This window comes from Lampetra fluviatilis, chromosome 62, assembly GCF_964198595.1.
Source record: "Lampetra fluviatilis chromosome 62, kcLamFluv1.1, whole genome shotgun sequence".
In the NCBI taxonomy this organism is placed as follows: domain Eukaryota; kingdom Metazoa; phylum Chordata; class Hyperoartia; order Petromyzontiformes; family Petromyzontidae; genus Lampetra; species Lampetra fluviatilis.
The window spans coordinates 3,918,957-3,939,589 of NC_136336.1; the positions used below are offsets into that span (position 1 = coordinate 3,918,957).

A 20,633-nucleotide genomic window follows, 5' to 3' on the forward strand; every position below is an offset into this window, starting at 1 on the left:
GAGCGTCATAAACGCTAATCGCATCTCGCAACTCTGTACAATAATTACATTCATAATCACATTCAGGGCTAAATCCAAATTCAATCAATTATTAGTTAGCAAATGAAACCCTCAGAAAATAGAAACGACAATAAATAAATCAAGAAATGGTATAAACAAAATAATGTACACACAAGGAAAATGTTCATCAAAACGTGAAATTTAAGTTGAGATGACGGGTACAACCATTATTAGTATTTTGTCTTCACAGCAGTGGACTGATTGTGGCTGCCGCTGATGAAGATGGTGCTGCTACAGATCCTGCTGATGCAGCTCCTGCTGATGATGCTGCTGCTCTTGCTGCTGCTGCTGCTGCTGATGATGCTGCTCCTGCTGATGATGATGCTGCTCCTGCTGATGATGATGCTGCTCCTGCTGATGATGATGCTGCTCCTGCTGATGATGATGCTGCTGCTCCTGCCGCTGCTGAAGATGGTGCTGCTACAGATCCTGCTGATGCAGCTCCTGCTCTTGCTGCTGCTGCTCCTGCTGATGCTGCTGCTGCTCCTGCTGATGCTGCTGCTGCTCCTGCTGCTGCTGCGCCTGATGATGCTGCTGCTCCTGCTGCTGCTGCTGTTCCCGCTGATGAGGATGCTCCTGCTGATGATGCTGCTGCACCTGCTGCTGTGCTGCTCCTGCTGATGATGCTGCTCCTGCTGATGATGCTGCTGCTGTTTCCGCTGATGAGGATGCTCCTGCTGATGATGCTGCTGCACCTGCTGCTGTGCTGCTCCTGCTGATGATGCTGCTGCTGCTCCTGCTGCTGATGCTGCTGCTGTTTCCGCTGATGAGGATGCTCCTGCTGATGATGCTGCTGATGATGATGCTGCTGCTGTTGCTGCTGCTGCTGTTCCAGCTGATGATGATGCTGCTCCTGCTGATGATGATGCTGCTACTGCCCCACCTGATGCTACCACTGCTGATGCTGCTGCTGCTGCTGATGTTGATGCTACCACTGCTGCAACTGATGACGATAATGAATATGAGCAGCACCTCGCGGGTGCGACACTGCACGGGAAGGTGGTGGGGGGAGGGGGGTATCCTCACCTTGGAGAAGTAACCGACGAGGTGGCAGCCGGCATTGTCCCCCTCCGTCATGACGTAGAAGAGGAAGGGCTCCACGTCGTAATACAACGTCTTGTGGTCCAGGAACAGCTTGGCCAGGAGGCACAGGTTCTGGCAGTACGTCTGCAGACAGACCGTGCGACCAATTTTAAACTCTTTAAACTAAACCATTTTACCAGGTAAGCCCCACGAAGCTTTACAGTAGAACCCCTCTGAACGACCACCCCTGTTACTGATTAATCGCTGAACGATGTGTAGTGTATAGCGTAGTGTATACTAGTGTAGTGTATAGTGTAGTCTATAGTAGTGTAGTGCCGCCATAGAGCCCAATGTATAGTGTATAGTGTAGTGTACACTAGTGTAGTGTATAGTGTAGTGTATAGTATACACTAGTGTAGTGTATAGTGTAGTCTATAGTAGTGTAGTCTATAGTAGTGTAGTGCCTCCATAGAGCGCAATGTGTTCGCTTACAGACCATTCCCCTGTTAACGACGGGCTAATGCAGACACAGTAAATATTACTTATCGCATCGAGTAACCACGTTTCTTTAACATGATGTGTTTATAATGTTGTTAGTATCTTGATGTATTAATATCCATTGTCTAAATATGTTTATCTTCCCATGCTATCGGAACGAATTAAGCCTTTAACGTGTATTTCCTTCACTCGCTTAACGGCCAAATCACTTAACGGCCGGTTTCGTGGAACCGATTACCGTCGTTAAGAGGGGTTCTACTGTTTCGCTCATTTTCAGAAGCGACCTGGCGATCGCAAATGACAGCTCAAGTGGCTGACCATCGTGTGGAAATTTATAAGCAGCCAAATACTCTCAGCGCGTGATATTGATTCTAGATGTGGAGGGGAAAACCTGAGGGCCCGGAGAAAAATCCACGCGACCACAGGGAGAGAGACACGCAAACTCCAAATATACAGCAGCAGGCGTCAGGGTCGGGATCGAACCCACGACCTCCTGCATACCAGGAGAGGTAGTTAACATCTCCTAGCCACCGTGATGATGATGATGAGAGAGAGACACGCAAACTCCAAATATACAGCAGCAGGCGTCGGGGTCGAGATCGAACCCACGACCTCCTGCATACCAAGCGAGGTAATTAACATCTCCTAGCCACCGTGATGATGATGAGAGAGAGAGAGACACACAAACTCCAAATATACAGCAGGCGTCAGGGTCGGGATCAAACCACGACCTCCTGTATACCAGGCGAGGTAGTTAACATCTCCTAGCCACTGTGATGATGATGATGATGAGAGAGAGACACCGCAAACTCCAAATATACAGCAGGCATCAGGGTCAGGATCGAACCGATGACCGCCTGCATACCAAGCGAGGTAGTTAACATCTCGCTCCTCCGACCAAACGTTTTCAAAGAGGTGGAAAAGCAACCAACACTTCACCCCACCACACGCGTCCTGCCATGTCAAATCGCAACCAATCTACACTGCTCGGTGGACCGGAGGGCCAGAGGAATTGAATAAACTTGCCACACGCTACGTACGTTGAACTTCTTTCGCACCGTACGCAGCTAACCGTGCTAATCGGAGGCGCAAACGCCCCGCGCAGCTTGTCACGTCTTTCGCTCGCACGCCGTCTCTCCAGAACTCACGAGTGGGGCAGATATTTTTTTTGAAAAATTGCGTTGTGAACGATGTGGAGGAGTCGTATCGATTCACTCTCCGTCGCCAGCAGGGGTAATATTGCTCTGGGGGGGGGGGGGGGTCACACAAAACAGACTGGTGGGGTCGTTCGACAAGAGACCAGTCTCTGATTGGGTCTCGGAGAAGATAAATAGACTCGATCCGATGGGGCCCTTTGGACAATTATTCGGACCGACATCTGACGGTGTTTTGATGAGGATGACGGAGCAGTTCCGATCAGGTTGGGGAAGGCGAAAGCTGAGAGTTCCAGCCCTTGAGGGTAGAAAGTGGAGAGGCCGGTGACCTTCCCCATCGAGTGGAGGGTTGACAAGGTTGATTTAAGTTGTTGATTTTAGATTTTGCAATATTGGCAAGGGATTTGCCATTGCCTGCCTCTGTGAAATATATCCTAAATATCAGCCTGGTCGGACACTGACTTCTAAGGAGCAGATCCTGTTTGAGATTCCCAGCTTCAAGGTGCCTCTGGGGTGTCCAGCAGAGTGCCGAACCCACGCTGTGATGGAGCTGAAATCAATGAGAAACCCCGAGACATTTAAAGACTCTATTTAAAGCCCACTTACTCAGAGACGCTCCGATCCACTTCTCCAACAACATACGCGCAGAGTTAAGACTCGCGAATCTACGGCTAGACCTCCTCCTAACGTGTGTACGTACGTGCGTTGAACTTATTTCGCGCCGTACGTAGCAAACCGTGCTAATCGGAGGTGCGGTGTGTGTACGTGTGTTGAACTTCTTTCGCACCGTACGAGTATTTGGCTTCGTTAAATTTCCACACGATGAGCAACTTCGTTGGGATGTTATTTGTGCGAGCCAGGTCGCTTCTGAAAAAGAGCCAAGTGGCTCGGTAGGGCCTAACCTGGTAAAATAAAAAAAGTTTCAACAGTTTCAATCCGTCGCCTGGGGGGATCAGGCGAGTTCGGGGTAATGTGGGCGCATAAAGCAATTCGCTTAATGGCACCATCGCCACGGTGACCCCCAGAAACCTCCGTGGGTGTTGGCCGAGATATCAAACGAAGCACCGCTCCACTCTTACCTATTCGTCGCAAACAGCCCATTCATTCACGTGGGGGGGGGGGTTGCTTTGAAGCTCTTGATGGCTGAGCAGTCACTAAGTGACCTAAATGCTGTTCAAGACTTGTGCCGCTGTGAGTCATCGTCGCCCATGGGCGGCTGCGGTAGAAGACGCGGGGGGGGGGGCTCCTCAAATCGTACCCACGATACGGGCATCGATTAGCACGGTTGGCTACGTACGGTGCGAAAGAAGTTCAACGCACGTAGGGTGTGGCAAGTTTATTCAATGCCTCTGGCCCTCCAGTCCACCGAGCAGTGTAGATTGGTGGCGGCGGTTCTCAATTTGACCTGGCAGGACGCGTGTGGTGGGGTGAAGTGTCGGTTGCTTCCACCTCTTTGAAAACGTTTGGTCGGAGGAGCGAGATGTTAACTACCTCGCCTGGTATGCAGGTGGTCGTCGGTTCGATCCTGACCCTGATGCCTGCTGTATATTTGGAGTTTGCGGTGCCTCTCTCATCATCATCATCATCACGGTGACTGGGAGATGTGAACTACCTCACCTGATATGCAGGCGGTCGTGGGTTCGATCCCGACCCTTACGCCTGCTGTATATTTGGAGTTTGCGGTGTCTCTCTCATCATCATCATCATGGTGGCTAGGAGATGTTAACTGCCTCGCCTAGTATGCAGGCAGTCGTGGGTTCGATCCCGACCCTGACGCCTGCTGTATATTTGGAGATCGAATAGACACCACGCTGATTCGCTTACATGTCCACCGTCACCATGCAGCCTGTTGAGATGCGCTCGCATTTAGAACCCCTGGTATGTGTTGAACTTATTTTCCACCGTATGCAGCCAACCCGCGCCGATCGGAGGTGCGGTGCATGCATGCTGAACTTCTTTTGCACCATACATTACCAGAGCATGCTTGTTTTGCATGTGCACCACAAGTACGTGTGGTTAATGCAGACGTGGTTCCTTGCAAAAGGTTTCTATTTGGTGTTTGAACATCTTAACACAACTGTCAGACAGGGTGAAAGAAACCCATTCACATGTTTTTCAGACGCCGAGTTAAAGTTCGCGACACTCATCCCCGTCCGTACAATCCATGCACTATGGGAGGAAGGGGATGAAGATGGAAGCACACATACAAAAACATTTGTCAATCCACTGTTGGATGAGGGCCTCCCCACAGCATGCGAATCTCGGGGGTTGATATGACCATACTTCACCACGCTGGTCAATGCGGGCTGGTGAAGGCATGGGGCATATAAGCGGAAGCACAGAATTTCATTGCAAATGAACGGATTTTGCTGGACTGCCCTCTGCTGCCCACAACAAAGGTCAACCCCCGATGCCGCCTCTGACAACCTGGCACGCGGTGGCAGTGGAGGTCGCCCATCCAAGCACTATCCAGGCTCGATGCCGCTTAGCTTTCTAGATCTGATGAGATTTGGTGTGGTCCGGGTGGCACAGACATTAATTCTAGATTTGAAGTTTTCGTGACTGCAAGGATTCATACTCTTTGTTTTTTTCGGTAAAGTCACGTAGGTAGAAAATGTAAATAAATTAAATCACGACGTTTCGGGGGCAAAACAAGCATCCTTCTTCAGGTAAGGGGAGCTTCGCGAAAGCACAGCGTGCACAAATCTCTCCGGCACGTGTTGTGAAGACGGGTACCACAGAATCCGAACGTGTCCGTCCAAAGGCTCACTGAACTGCATTGGCTTCTGGTTGCCAAACGAAAACATTGTCAGGGTCGGGCTCATTGCCACAAATGAACCACAATACCTTGCCCATCTCGTCAAGGAGCATAAAACATCACGCGAACTCCGGTCATCATCGCAGCAGCGGCTTTTCGCTCGGCCATCGGACGAAGATGGTCACCGCATCGCGTGGCGCTTTCACGTGCGCTTCTACTGCGGCCGTCTGGAATGCTCTTCAGTCCAATATTTGAAAGCCACCGGAGCTATGCACTTTAAAATAATCCAGATGGAAAACTTTTTGTGTTCATCTTCTTGGTTCTTTTGGTAAAGTCACGTAGAAGGGACATAATAAAATAATAAAAATAAAACATAATAAAATACAATTCTCACGACGTTTCGGCCACAACGCAAGCAGCCGTCCTCAGGTGAAGAACGGGTCTAGGCCTGCCCTGCGAATTTTTATATTATATATTAAAAGACAGCTGTCTTTCCGACAGACCTGTTCTTCACCTGAGGTCGGCTGCTTGCGTTGTGGCCGAAACGTCGTGAGAATTGTATTTTATTATGTTTAATTTTTATTATTTTATTATTTCCCTTCTACGTGACTTTACCGAAAAAGAACCAAGAAGATGAATCCCTGCAGTCACGAAAGCTTTAAATCGAAATTTTTGTGTTTAGTTTGCTGTCCTTCCTCCACACCTCCGATTAGCACGATTGGCTACGTACGGTGTGAAAGAAGTTCAACATACATGCATTTGGTTACAGGTGTAGAGCTTACACTAAAATCGCTGACGCGCTGAGAATCAACAGGCTGATGAACTCCATCTGACACGGGCGGTGCGACAGGGGAGAAAAACCGAGAGGTCCCTACGTGAGCTTTTTAAAATGCTGCTGACGTTGGACCGATCCTCCAGGATTCTGACAAAAAAGAAGCGACACTCCAGGGACATGTTCTAATTTCGAAAAAACACAGACGCGCATTAAAAATTAAAGCAGCTCACGGAGTGGCCGAGTGACTCAGAGGTCAGAGCACTCATGGCCACCGTTGAGACCATGGCTTGGAATCCTGACAGCAGCCAGTGATGACACTGGGACGAGAGAACGGGCCGGGGGTGGATGTGGTCTCAGCCCGGACACAAAGAATTCCCCGCCCCCCCCCCCCCATCAAGTTTGATTCCGCACTGGATGTGACCGTTCACCAGCAGTTCAGAATTACATCTTTAGAAGCATAAAGGAGAGAAAAGGCCACCTGAAAATAGTTTTTTTTTCAGAAGTTTCGTAAAATATTTGCATGCACGTACATTGAACTTCTTTCGCACACCTTCGGCCCGTACCATCAGCCCCTGCACCCGGTGGCATCGGTATTTGCACGCCGTGTCTCCCGTGAGAGATCGGACCTATCCCCAATGGGCTCTGTACGTCTGCGGATGTATGTTGTGTACGTCGACGAGGCATTCACCAAATGTACGTGCGTTGAACTTCTTTCGCACCGTACGTAGCCAACCGCGCTAATCGGAGGTGCGGGTGAAGGATCATTCAGGTCCACTCCCCGACAAACACACAAACACACAGCGCAACGCTCTGAGGGATCGCTGAATGGAATCTTCGTCACGGGCCACGACGCCAAAGAAGAGCACAAACGGAATAGATTGGGGGAAGTAAAATAAAAAAAACAATTAAGATTAACGTTCTAGATTTGAAGCTTTCGTGACTGCAAGGATTCATATTCTTAGGTTTTTTCGGTAAAGGCACTTAGGTAAAACATTTAAATTAATAAAAGTAAAATAAAATAAAAATCACGACGTTTCGGAGGCAACAACGGAAGCTTGTGTTGCCTCCGAAACGTCGTGATTTTTATTTTATTTTACTTTTATTAATTTTAATTTTTTACCTACGTGACTTTACCGAAAAAACCTAAGAATAAGATAAACGTTACCCACGCTTAACCTGCAACCTCCGATTAGCACGGTTGGCTCCGTACAGTGCAAAGGAAGTTGAACACACGTACAACCCGCCCGCACCAACTACGCGCTTGGGAGAAGGGGGGAGGAGAGCCCAGTGCACGTGTTCAACCCTTTTAGTCACTCCACTGCTGGATGAGGCTCATGGAGGAGGAGGGGGGGGGTGGTCCTGGGGGGTTATTTGACCGTACTGAGAGCCTTGAGACTCCGTTACGCTTTGCCGGGTAAACGAGCGTAGCACAGCGGCAGTAATAATGTTTAAATAATCCACCACCTCCTCCGGGCGGTGGTGTTGTGTGCCACCGACATCTGGGTGGTTGGTTTTCGAGCTGTTCCCCGTACGCGGGTGTTTGTTTCGTGCGTAAGCAATTTGGCGGGTGAAGAACAGCCAAGTTGGAAATGGCCCTAACTCAGTGTTCTTTATTGCAAACCCCGCGGCGCCACTGGCAGTCCCTAGTGCCCTTTAGTGCAGCCCCTGCCGTGCGGCCCCCCGACAATACATAAATGTGAAAACAGCCCCCCATCATCATCATCATCGTCGTGCTGCTGTCGAACTGCTAATGGTTTCAAATGGTGTGACGGCCTTCACGCTGACGATGTCTTATCGGCGAAAGTGGCCGGCCCCTCTGAAAATGAGTGAAGGACACTGCCCTAACGGCTCTGAAATCTCCGCGCGCGCGCGCCCACTCCACCTTGTTCTTTTTGCCGTCCACTTCGAAGACGGACACGGTGCCGTTCCGGTAGATCTCATCCCCCGGCGGGTGCTTCCAAACGCACTTGGCCTGGCCAGAGACAAAGCGGAGAAAGAAAATGATATTTTACATTTAGAATGATAAACAGACGGATGCGCAAATGGGAAAATTAAAGACACAAGCCAAGGTGGTGCGATAGAGGGCCAAGCAAACCAAACTGTGGACCAAAGAGTAAACCCAGAGGCCCATAGAGATTCATAGAAACCCATATAGACACATTTTATACAATCCACAGTTGCACAACCAACACTGTGTACCATAGAGTAAACAACAGTAGTTTGTGCACAAATGTTAAAATTGGTCAAGCAATTAAAGATATTAAATTACCGTACATTGCGGGAATAACTAATAAACTGGCCAGATTAAAAAAAAAACATCCGAGTGAGATATGGCACGACACATAAAATACAAAAACTAATATCTGGTACTAAGGATGAATTACCTAAGTGAACAAACAGGTGTGTACCGGATAAATTGCTCCTGTGGCAAATGCTATGTTGGTCAGAGGGGCCGAATGATCATCATGAGACTAAAAGAACACCAAACAGAACTTTCGGCAGTTGCAGAACGCACGTGCCAACAAGGACATTACATTTCTTTTGATGTTGAAGTTTTGTGTAAAACTAGTTACTACTGGCTAAGACTAATTAGATAATCTATTGTAATTGAGAGAAAAAAAAAATACTTTGAACCCTTCTGATAGCCACAGGCCGAGTGCTGCTTGGAAGCATATTATCAAGTAATAGACTATATTCTTGGTTCTTTCGGTAAAGTCACGTAGAAGGGAAATAATAAAATAATAAAAATTCTTTAGAAAAAAAAAGGATTTATTTTATTTTATTATTTCCCTTCTACGTGACTTTACCGAACGAACCAAGAATATTAATCCCTGCAGTCACGAAAGCTTGTTTAATTGCATGCCTATACCGGTCGCTATACGTCGATTAACTAAGACTTAATGTGTACATAGCTGCTGCCAAACTAACAAAAATAAGCATTCCATTATATGTTGACTAGCTTTATTAGCCGGCTTCGCCCGGGACTTGGATTCTTGTCTTGGATTAACACACGGCCTACGCGGAGGGTGGGGTGGGGGGATGCGTGACGTCAGCATGCACACTGCGTGACGAGCTAAGTAACTGGAAGTGAATAAAAACATTTCAACAGACACTCTGCATGCACGACGTAAATTGCTCGCGCTTGCCGGTTACCCTCAGCGAGTTCAGAAAGGCCTCTTATATATCATTCTAGCTTACCACGTGGATTTACATTTAACCGTAGCCATTTCAAATTGACAGATTCATACAATCTAGATTAATACAGTACAGTGAAACCTTGGATTGCGAGCATAATTCGTTCCGGAAACGTGCTTGTAATCCAAAGCACTCGTATATCAGTTGTGATCACGTGACACTCGGCAGACAAAGCGTATACGCGTACTACTCGTATTGCAAGACCTCGCTCGTTTATCAAATTAATATTTGTTTAAAATTTTTGCTCGTCTTGCAAAACACTCGCAGACCAAGTTACTCGCAATCCAAGCTTTTACAGTACGTGATTATTCACCGATGACTCTCGCGCCCGATATCATTTCACGCGCGTATAAATAAACTCGCGTAACCCCCCCGTGGGACATTGCCACGGAACCCCCCCCTGTTGAGCACCAACGCTGGGACCGACGCCGCCACCGCCGCCACCACCGCTCACCATGTGTCTGCGCAGGATGGTGGGGCTCTTCATGTACTTGAGGCAGAACTCGCAGACGTAGAGCTTGCCCAGGCGCGTGTACTCCTCGGGGTAGGGCGAGTGGTACCACGTGTCGAGCTCGTAGCGCCCAAACACGATGGTGCGGATGCCGGCCTCCAGACAGGCGCCCACCACGGCCGCCCCCGCCAGCGCTCCGTCGCCGTCGCACGCGGCCCCGCGCAGGTGCATCTGCTCCTGCCGCGGGGTGGTAGCGGGGGTTTTAGTGGGGGGGTGTGGGGGGCTTGATGGCGGCGGGGGGGGGGGCAGAGGTTTAAACACGGCATCTTGAGATGCGTTCGCGTGTAAACGCGACAAAAATCTGATAATTGTTTTTTTTACCCTTCTATCTGGCAACAAAACTGACACCTTTTTTTATGAGGAGTCATGTTTGCATAGACCACAATACCTGCAGTTATAATGCAAACAAAAAAACATAACTCTGATAATGTATGCACTGTCCTTGAAGTTGATTGGTCCACACCCGAGACAGCTTGCCTTAGAGCCTAGTCTCCATTGGCGTTGGACCAGATGACGCCAAAAGGCACACTTTTGGCGTCATGGTGCGCCTTTTGGCGTCATCTGGTCCAACCCATGTGAGACTAGGCTCTAAGGAAAGCTGTCTCGGGTGTGGACCAATCAACTTCAAGAACAGTGCATACATTATCAGAGTTATGTTTTTTTGTTTGCATTATGGCTGCAGCTATTGTGGTCTATGCAAACATGACTCCTTGTAAAAAAGGTGTCAGTTTTGTTGCCAGATAGAAGGGTAAAAAAACAATTATCATATTTTTTACTGGCAAATGGTGCGACAAAAATCCACGCTGTACCGTACTGCAATAAAACCTCGGCTCGGCTTTACATCCCCCTGCTTGTATCCGCACACACGCACACAAATAAAAAGATCCCCCGTAAAGCCTTCAGACTGTTGGGCCAAGTGCCGTTAGCGAGCAGAACCTATGAAGAATGGCACGGTACTTGTGGGGGTGGGTGGCCCAGCACCACGCCCGACCGCCTTAGTCTCCCGATGTTTACACACCCCTACACCAGGTACTCAATTGAGGCCGAGTCGACCTAGGGAAGGCCCAGAACTGGTTTAGATCATCGTCACCGCTGTTGGCCGTGAGCGGGATTCGAACTCGGGTCACCGGGTTCGTAGCGCGGCGCGCAAACCGCGACGCTGCCGCTCCCAGCCTGAGGTTCGCACACGGACGGGTGGTAGTGTGCAGTGCAAGTTTGCGGTTCAACTACAGGGGCTGCCCCGGTTAATGCCGCACAAACACACACACGCGCGAATACGTGCCATCTGCGTTGCAGTACGGGTTGAAGACCTCGCGTTGTTACGAGAAAAAGAGTGCCAGCATGATTGTCCAAACATTTGAAAACTGGACTGAAATCTGAACAAAAGATCTAATCCCAACATAGCTCTCTCTGCTGGCTGGCAAGACTATTGCCCATTTGAGGAGCGGATGATTATTGATTTTCCGCCGCACAGAGGCAGGTTCCATAGCGGTCCCCATGGCTTAAAAAAGAAACACTGCGCTCTGCCATGTTACTTTCTGCTACGGGTGTAAAACAAATAGAATTACAATCTTGATTTTAAGCTTTCCCGACTGCAGGAATCGATACTCTTTGGTTCTTTCGGTAAAGTCACGTGGGGAGAAGAATAATAGATCAGGTGGGACAACCACGGCAAGAAAAAACTGCTCAAGTCTACTTCACCAGATGACGATTGCTTTGTGTTGCGATCGAAACGCCGCGATCTATTTTATTTTTCTACCTAAGTGGCTTTACCGGAATACAATTATGACTATTTATATGCGTACGTATACATTTATAGCAGTAGCGAAATACTATAAACCGGTGGTTCCTAACCGTTACTGAAGCCTTGCACCAGTTCGGTTCTCAATCGTAAAAAAAAAATGTATTAATTGATACGTAGGGTTTGATGAAACAAAGCAGTTGTACTTACGTAGCCGTGCTTCATGTGTTCCGATGATTTAACCTTCTACAAGAATCTGGCATGTCGCGTACCCCCGGTAAAGAAGCGCTGGTTTAAACGCACGTTGATTTCAAATGTGGTGGAGCAAACCAGAGAACTCGGTGGAATATCCGAGCGACCACGAGGAGAGCATGTAAACTCCAAATATGCAGGTGTCGGTCGGGATTGAACCCACGACCTCCTGTATACCAGGCGAGAAGTATAACATCTCACCACCATTGTGCCCCAGTTCCAGTTAAACATTCTCTAAAAACCGGTTTAAAACCAGTTCTATTTAAATAATAGCTCAAAAGCAACAACAACAACAAAAAGCTCCCCTGGTGGTTATTCACACACGGCAAACCGCACACACAATCAGCCGCAGACACACGCACACTTCACACACAAGCAGGCAGCGCGTGTGTGTGCGTGCGTGCGTGTCCAACCATGTCCAGGCAGGCGCGTGTCTGCGCTCGCCGGAACAGCTCCAGGTCGTAGGGCGACGTCAGCCCGTCGAGGAGCGGCTCTCGGCTCATGGCGTGTGTCTGCCGGTGCTCCTGGCAAGCGGCACAGCGGACACACGGACAGAGCCACCCAGCAGCATCAGCAGCAGCAACAACAATGACAAAGTTTCGATTTAAAGCTTTCGTGACTACAGGGATTCATCTTCTTGGTTCTTTCGGTAAAGTCATCACGTAGAAGGGAAGTAATAAAATAATAAAAATAAAACATAATAAAATAATTCTCACGACGTTTCGGCCACAACGCAAGCAGCCGTCTGTCGAGGCCTCGACAGACCTGGTTTCACCTGAGGACGGCTGCTTGCGTTGTGGCCGAAACGTCGTGAGAATTATTTTATTATGTATTATTTTTATTATTTTATTACTTCCCTTCTACGTGACTTTACCGAAAGAACCAAGAAAATGACAAAGTTGATTTATATAGCGCCATACAAAAGACAAAGATACCCACGATAGCCTGAACAGAACTATTGGGGCAAGTGCCGTTAGCGAGCACCTATGAACGACAAAACGGCACTCGAGCAAACTAAAAAAAACGAAATGTTTCTAGATTTGAAGTTTTCGTGACTGCAAGGATCCATACTCTTTGGTTTTTTCGGTAAAGTCACGTAGGTGAAAACAAAATGAAATAAAACAATTTACACCATTGGAACCTCATTTGCCAGTAAAAAATATGATAATTGTTTTTTTACCCTTCTATCTGGCAACAAAACTGACACCTTTTTTACAAGGAGTCACGTTTGCATAGACCACAATACCTGCAGCAATAATGCAAACAAAAAAACATAACTCTGATAATATATGCACTGTCCTTAAAAAAGGTGTCAGTTTTGTTGCCAGATAGAAGGGTAAAAAAAACAATTATCGAAATAAAACAACTAAATTAAATCACGACGTTTCGGAAGCAACACAAGCATCCGTGTCATCAGGTGTGACTGCTCCAACAAAATTACTGTCGCGTATTACCAGGCCCACTGAGCGATATCGATGTTTTGCAGAAGTGACCTGCCCACAAATGAAAGAAGGGTGGTCATTACCACGCCCGGCCGCCTTGATCTCCCCAGTACTGATGTTTATGCACTGCACCAGGTACTCATTTGAGGCTGAGTCGACCTAGGGAAGGCCCAGGACCGGTTCAGATAATCGGCACTGGTGCTGGCCCCTCAGCGGGAATCGAACTCGGGTAGCCGGCATCGTAGCGCAGCGCGCGAACCGTTACGCGACCGCTCCCCACACAAAACACCGTTTCGACATGCGCATCATGTTCATAATAATACTGGTAGGAATCCACTGGTTACACCAGCCCACAGGAGATTATTGTGTCCGTCCGTCGTGCAAGGAGGGGCTGGGTGGGGAGGGAGGGGCTGGGTGGGGAGGGGCTGGGTGGGGAGGGTGGGGCTGGGTGGGGAGGGTGGGGCTGGGTGGGGAGGGGCTGGGTGGGGAGGGGCTGGGTGGGGAGGGTGGGGCTGGGTGGGGGGTGGGAGATGTGGGGCTGGGTGCGGAGGGGCTGGTCACCCCGTGGTGCCCTTATAAAACTCAACGTTTAACCTACTCACGCCGGCTTGTGCCCGCCCTCACAGTCGGGAAAATTTGCGGAATACACCACGCCGCCGTTGACCCTGCAGGCCATTGACCGAGCAACCCAATGTTCCTACCAGCTCCCTCCGCAGGAATGTGTTAATAAGAGTTAATATATATACTGTACTAGACAACCGATATGTAGTTATAAGTGGAAAACAAGAGGAAGATCTTGAGCCTGAGATGGAACACGCGCAGGGGAGGGAGTTCTCTATTGCAAGGGTAGCAGGGAAGACGCCACACGCGGACAAACTGTTGCACGGAGAGAGAGCGAGACTAACAACTGTGGAGACACACAGCCGCACACACAGAGAGACGCACAGAGCAGCCGGTCGTACAGATAAGAGACGAACAATCGCACAGACAGGAGGGCGCACAGACGTACGGTCAGTTTCATTTATTGGGTATCGCCCTGTGAGCCATTCGGCTCTTGAATCGGGTGCAACTGCAACAAACAAAAAACAAAAACATGAACAAGAAAGCATCTTGAAGTGACTATGTGGCTATGTGCCAACAAAAAATCCAGGAAAAGAGGGAAAAGTATGGAACGCTTCACGAATTTACGTTCCATCCTTGCGCAGGGGCCATGCTGATCTTCTCCGTATCGTTCCAATTTTAGTAGATGCACTGCCGGAAAGCCTGACAAGCCGATTGACACACAGAGACATTGCGCAAGATGCCAGACATGCAGGCAGACGGATGGACAGACGGTCGCAGTGATAAGAAAAGTTGGTCGGAGACATCCATAGAACAAATGACAGCAAAGATAAACGGGGAGGCAAAGGCGGCGGCGGGCTGACGACATGCCAGCTGTGCCACAGCGCGACCGCACTGTAAGGGAGCCTCCTAGGGAACCCGGAACAAACAGGAGGGAAAAACGAATCCACTCACAATGTACTTCTGTTTCTGCTCCTCTGTTGGGCCCGCGTTCCGATTCTTGCGCAGCTCCGTGACCTTTTCTCGATAGCGCAGCTGTTTCTCTGTCGGGCCCTGCACATCGCGATCAAAGAAGACAAAACATTACAACCCCGCCTCCCCAGAGGTCGCAACCGGGTACCTGATACCCGTACCCTACCCGATACCCGGCTACCCGTACCCGGCCGGGTACGGGTAGCCGTTTGCGACCCTGGTGCGGCCGGGTACAGGTACGGATAGACCGTGAGTCACTGGTGAGTAACCGTTTGTCACTCATTTCCCAACGTCTTGTCTCTTCTCACAATTCAAGTTCCTAGAATTAACCCACCCGTGCCTGCAACATGGCTGCATCCCAGAGGTCGCAATCGGGTACCCGAACCCGTACCCTACCCGATACCCAGCCGGGTACAGGTAGCCGGGTATCGGGTAGGGTACGGGTACCCGTTTGCGACCCTGGTGCGGCCGGGTACGGGTAAGGAATCAAAACCCGTTTGCGACCTCTGCGCCCCCCGCCCATCGCCTCAACGAGACTTTTGCGGCAAGTGCTGTTGGCAAGTAGCAGCACCTATAAAGGCCGGGCATGGCACACGAAGCGGGTGGTGGTGGGGAGTGGCCAGCACAACGCCCGGCTGCCTTTGTCTCCCCAGTAGCGATGTTTTGGATACTGCACCGGGTACTCCTTTGAAGCTGAGTCGACCTCTGGAAAGGCTCAGGACCGGTTCAAATAATCATCACTGGTGTTGGGAGTGAGAGGGGATCGAACTCGGATCGCCGGGTTTGTAGAGCAGCGCGCAAACCACAGTGCCTCCCATGTTACATGAGCGGACCCACAACACACACTGCATGCAGACACAAGCATACACAAGCACACAGACAGGCGCATACATGCACAGAAACACATACAAGCATACACACACATATAAGCACACAATGAACAAAGACAAACACACACACACAGAAACCCACACACACAAAGACAAGCACACAACAAAGATCCCCCGTATAGCCTTAACAGACTGTAGGGGCAAGTGCTGTTGGCGAGCACTTATGAAGGTCAGAACGGTACACGAGGGGGTGGGTGGCCAGCACCACGCCCGACCGCCTTTGTCTCCTCAGTGGCGATGTTTACACATCGCACCAGGTACTCATTTGAGGCTGAGTCGACCTACGGGAGGCCCAGGACCGGTTCAGATAATCGTTACTGGTGTTGGCCGTGAACGGGAATCGAACCCGGGTGGCCGGGTTCATAGCACAGCGCGCTAACCGCTACACCACCGCTCTCCACTTGCACACAAACACACACACACAGTAACAAGACAAAGATCCCCCATATAGTCTAACATACTTTTGGGGAAAGTGCTGTTAGCGAGTAGCACCTATGAATGCCGGCACTTTGGCAGCACACGAGGGGGTGGGTGTATAAGCACCACACCCGGCCACGCCCACACACACGCACGAGTATTCACAAACTGACACCAAAAACATTGACCTCAGTTTCGTTTTAAAAGACTTGCTGGGACACGTGCAGCCAGCGAGCAACTATTAGAGCCAGTAAGTCGAGCAGCTTCGTTACAGAAATGCCAAATAAGTCGCGCAAATTATACCGAAGCAACTATCAGATGTTCAAGGCATTCCAAAGCAGCATGCATAAATAATATTAACTCCTAACTTAAGAAAGTGTCACTTGAGTCTTGATAAAGACACTTTGTTGAGCTATCATTTGTGGCCAGGTCGTTTCTGGAAAATGAATTAATGCCTCAGTGGGCTTTGCCTGGAAGGATGGGGATGGTTTAGTTGTTTGTGTGTTGGGTCATTTGTTTACCTTTCTTGTACTACAATCGTGTGTTTGTACTATATGTTGTTGTGACGTTCTTACCACGTGCCCCTACTGAACATCTGTTAAAAAGAGCTTAATAGCTCATCAGATTCCTCCTGCAGGAAAAATAAATCTGCTGATTCTGAACTGAATTGAGAGCGGGGGTTTTTTCAACCATATTTATCAGCGGTTCAAACACTGGCGCATGCTGGTCGGCCACAGCGTGCCGGCCACGTGGTGACACGTGGTGTGTGCAGACGTGGGGACCCCGCGCGTGGCATCGTGAAGTAACAGGGCTTTTAAACTGTTCCAGGTTTGCCTCTGTCAGGGCTTCCTGTTGGATGACTGCTGCCATCTGCTGGCTCCAAGACGCTGCACAGAAACCAGAGGGCTTGAGCCTAGACTTGAACCAGCTGCGAGGGGTTAGAAGCACGGACGGCTGGGGGCAGAGGTCGCAACCGGGTACCCGATACCCGTACCCTGCCCGATACCCGGCTACCCGTACCCTGCCGGGTACGGGTAGCCGTTTGCGACCCTGGTGCGGCCGGGTACGGGTAGGCCATGAATCACTGGTGAGTAACCGTTTGTCACTCATTTCGGGTAGGGTACGGGTACGGGTAGGGAACGGGTACCCGTACCCCGCCGGGTACGGGTACCCATTTGCGACCCTGGTGCGGCCGGGTACGGGTAAGGAATCAAAACCCGTTTGCGACCTCTGGCTGGGGGTAAGGAGTTCCAGACTGTGGGGGGGGGGGCAGCAGCAGGAGAGAATGAGCGACTTCCCACCGAGCAAAGGATGACTGGAGGCTTCCGTGGAAAGCCTTCGCTGTCGGAGCAAAAAGAGCGCGTAGAGGGGGGTAGTGCAATGATAGAGAGGTAGGAGAGTGCACGGAGTGGAGTAGTCATGAGAAGGGAGAGGTAGGAGAGTGCGTGGAGGGGGGTTAGAGTGCGATGAGATAGGAGAGCCCGCCACCACCAGACACAGACAATTAGTAAGGGGTTGTCATGCAAAGAGAAAGTGGCCAAATCGTCACTAGTACAGCACTAAGCGGTGTGTTGGAGAGCAAAGCCACAACATTTACAATCTGAGTACGACGTTTTGCCAGTAATCACAGCTAGCTTCATCAGGCAACAGCCAGATTTGTTGAGAAATCCTCCTGTTTCGTTCCTTAAAAAATTAACCCGTAAAAACAAAGTTTTTCTCTATAAATCCTTTATATGCGTGGCATCGGTTTTATTTTATTATTCATTTCTGTTTTTCTTGAGTAAAAGTTTCATTATTATCACATTGGTATTTTAAATTAAATATAAGGAAAGTCGTATATAAGGATTATAAGGTTTTCAGTTTTTGTATGATTGTTTATATTGTACATTTTTGTTGTTTTCTTGAATAATTTTATGTGTTTAGGAAAAATATGATTGTGTTAGTGAAATTTTTTTTTCCTAAAAAGTGGAAAATTTTGGAAATGTTTTTCACGAAAATAAATTGACACGCACAACGAGTCTGTGTGCAAAATGTCAGCTCGATTGGATCACGGGAAGTGGGTTAAAAAACGACCGACAGATTTGCACGGTTGTAAGCGCGCAAGCAAGCAAGCAAGTGAACTTAATATAAAGGATTTAAAAAGAGGGGTGGATGTGATTACATCACTTGTGTGCTCTTCTATTTAAGCAATCTAACCCCAAAAAAAACCTGTATTATGGATGATATTGGTCGCGAAAGCCTACGTGCTAAACTGACATAGGAGGGGGGTAGGAGCGTGCACGGAGTGGAGTAGTGATGAGAGAGAGGGGGGAGGAGGTAGGAGAGTGCGCGGATGGGGGTGGGTAGAGTGTGATGATATAGGATAGGTAGGAGCGTGCAAGAACTGGAGTGGTGATGAGAGGGGAGAGGTAGGAGCGTGCACGGAGTGGGGTAGCGATGAGCGGTAGGAGAGTGCGCAGATGGGGGGGGGTAGAGTGTGATGATACAGGAGAGGTAGGAGAGTGCACAGAGTGGAGGAGTGATGAGGTAGGAGAGTACGTGGATGGGGGTGGGTAGAATGTCATGATACAGGAGAGGTAGGAGCGTGCACGGAGTGGACAAGTGATGAGAGAGAGGGGTGAGGTAGGAGAGTGCGCGGATGGGGTACGAAAGAGTAAAAGATGACGGTGACGACGGAGCAACGAACGCCGCGAGCCCACGGGGTGGGGGGCGAGGGGGCCGTGAACTCACTCCGTGCCGGGTCGTGTGTCGATTTTCGTCCTGCTGATCGGCCAGCTCCTGCTCCGCCAGCTCCTTCTCGTACCGCCCTGCTCGCAACTGACGGCACACGAGTCACACGCCCACCAACCAACAACCCCCCCCCCCACAACGGTCAAAGGCGCGCAAACGCGGGTGGGAACCGACGACGCAGAAAGAGAGGCGACGTTCGTTCGAGAAGTAACATTTCGTCTCCATCCGCCCGCGCTAAGGGGAGGGGGTCGGCAAACCTGCGACTCAGGCGCCGCGCGGCGCCTCTTCAAGGAACCGTCTTCGAGACGTTATTTAAGAACCACCGTCCCGTACTGGCGCGCAATGCGGCTCTTGAAATATCAAATATTTTTGTTACCGAATACCAAACGAAGAACGGCTCTCATGGTTCCTTGATTGCCGAGCCCTGGCCCGTGGGATATCCTCCACATTTCGTGTTTACCGGGAAGCATTTGCCGAGTTAACAAGGCAACCCTGGGCTTGCTTTACACTTCACCAAGGAACACCGGCATGAGGCAAGTCGGCAGCTGGAGCGTACGCCGAGACAACGCGTGGCAGCATCCTCCCTCAGGCGCCAACCTAAGGGGTCCCTCTCTATCAAAGCCCCCTAGCAAAGCCCCCCCCCCCCCTTCCGATGGGGTCCCTGCCGGCAGAGCCCCCGAGCGAGCCCCCCTTCCTAGGCATCCCTCAGAGCCCCACGCCCCCTGGCAACCACAATCCCTGTGGCCGACCCCGCGGCCTCCTCCTCCTCGTCCACCCATGAGGTTGTTTAGCTTGGGGAGGAGGGTGGGGGGGGGGACTTCGGTCGACAGGACGAACCAGGTGCAGGTAAGGAGCTGCACCTGGTTTCTAAATGTGGAGGGGAAAAAAACAAGAGGACCCGGAGGGAGAAAAAAAAATCCACGCGACCACGGGAAGAGAGAGAGAGAAAGAGACACGTAAACTCCAAATATACAGCAGCAGGCGTCAGGGTCGGGACCAAACCCACGACTTCCTGTATACCAGGCGAGGTAGTTAACATCTCCTAGCCACCGTGATGATGATGAGAGAGAGAGACACGCAAACTCCAAATATACAGCAGCAGGCGTCAGGGTCGGGACCAAACCCACGACTTCCTGTATACCAGGCGAGGTCGTAACATCTCCTAGCCACCATGGCAAGCAAAACAAACGGAATTTAAAAAACACAGCGGTGGAGGGCGCCGTTGTCGAGAGGACGGGCCGCTTACCCTGCACTCCTCGGCGGTCATGTTGTGGTAGAGGGGGCAGGCGACGGTGGAGAAATGCCGCTCGGACTTCCCCGCGAGGTGACCTGGAAGGGCGCGGCAAACGGTCACACAAATCGCGAAGATTTTTTTCGAAGGGTGCGTTCCGCACTCAAAAACGCCGCACTTCACCGTGATGACCAGGCGACGTTCCCCGGAGTGCAGGGTGCACGAGCGAGTTTGTTTTGTTTTCACGTGCGCATCGGTTATTTGGAGCGGGTCCTGCCTTTATCGAGAGCATTCTGCAATTGTTTTTGCTTTTATTGAAGCATTCCATCACGACCGCTGCCACAGCTGTGGTCGGCATGACCTAGGAAAGCCAAACTAAGTTGGAAAAAAGTGGATCTATGCAACACATCTGAGCCGAGAACA

At 50.0% G+C, this 20,633-nt stretch overlaps 1 protein-coding gene and 1 non-coding gene across 5 annotated transcripts in view; both read right to left on the minus strand.

Moving 5' to 3' along the window:
- Positions 1-20,633, minus strand: part of LOC144951361 (histone acetyltransferase KAT7-like) — a 45,334-nt gene that overhangs the window by 15,682 nt on the left and 9,019 nt on the right. For 3 of the 4 annotated variants that reach the window (XM_078881584.1, XM_078881582.1, XM_078881585.1), the window contains exons 5-11: positions 20,226-20,308; positions 18,980-19,066; positions 14,925-15,023; positions 12,381-12,491; positions 9,918-10,151; positions 8,151-8,240; positions 1,087-1,227 (exon numbers count right to left, since the gene is read on the minus strand). In XM_078881584.1, the coding sequence (XP_078737710.1) occupies positions 1,087-1,227; positions 8,151-8,240; positions 9,918-10,151; positions 12,381-12,491; positions 14,925-15,023; positions 18,980-19,066; positions 20,226-20,308 (845 nt within the window). The remainder of the gene's footprint in view (positions 1-1,086; positions 1,228-8,150; positions 8,241-9,917; positions 10,152-12,380; positions 12,492-14,924; positions 15,024-18,979; positions 19,067-20,225; positions 20,309-20,633) is intronic. The other variant, XM_078881583.1, reaches the window with a different exon arrangement.
- Positions 14,570-14,672, minus strand: LOC144951521 (U6 spliceosomal RNA). Its single transcript, XR_013640510.1, has one exon. It is a non-coding gene; the product is annotated as a U6 spliceosomal RNA (small nuclear RNA).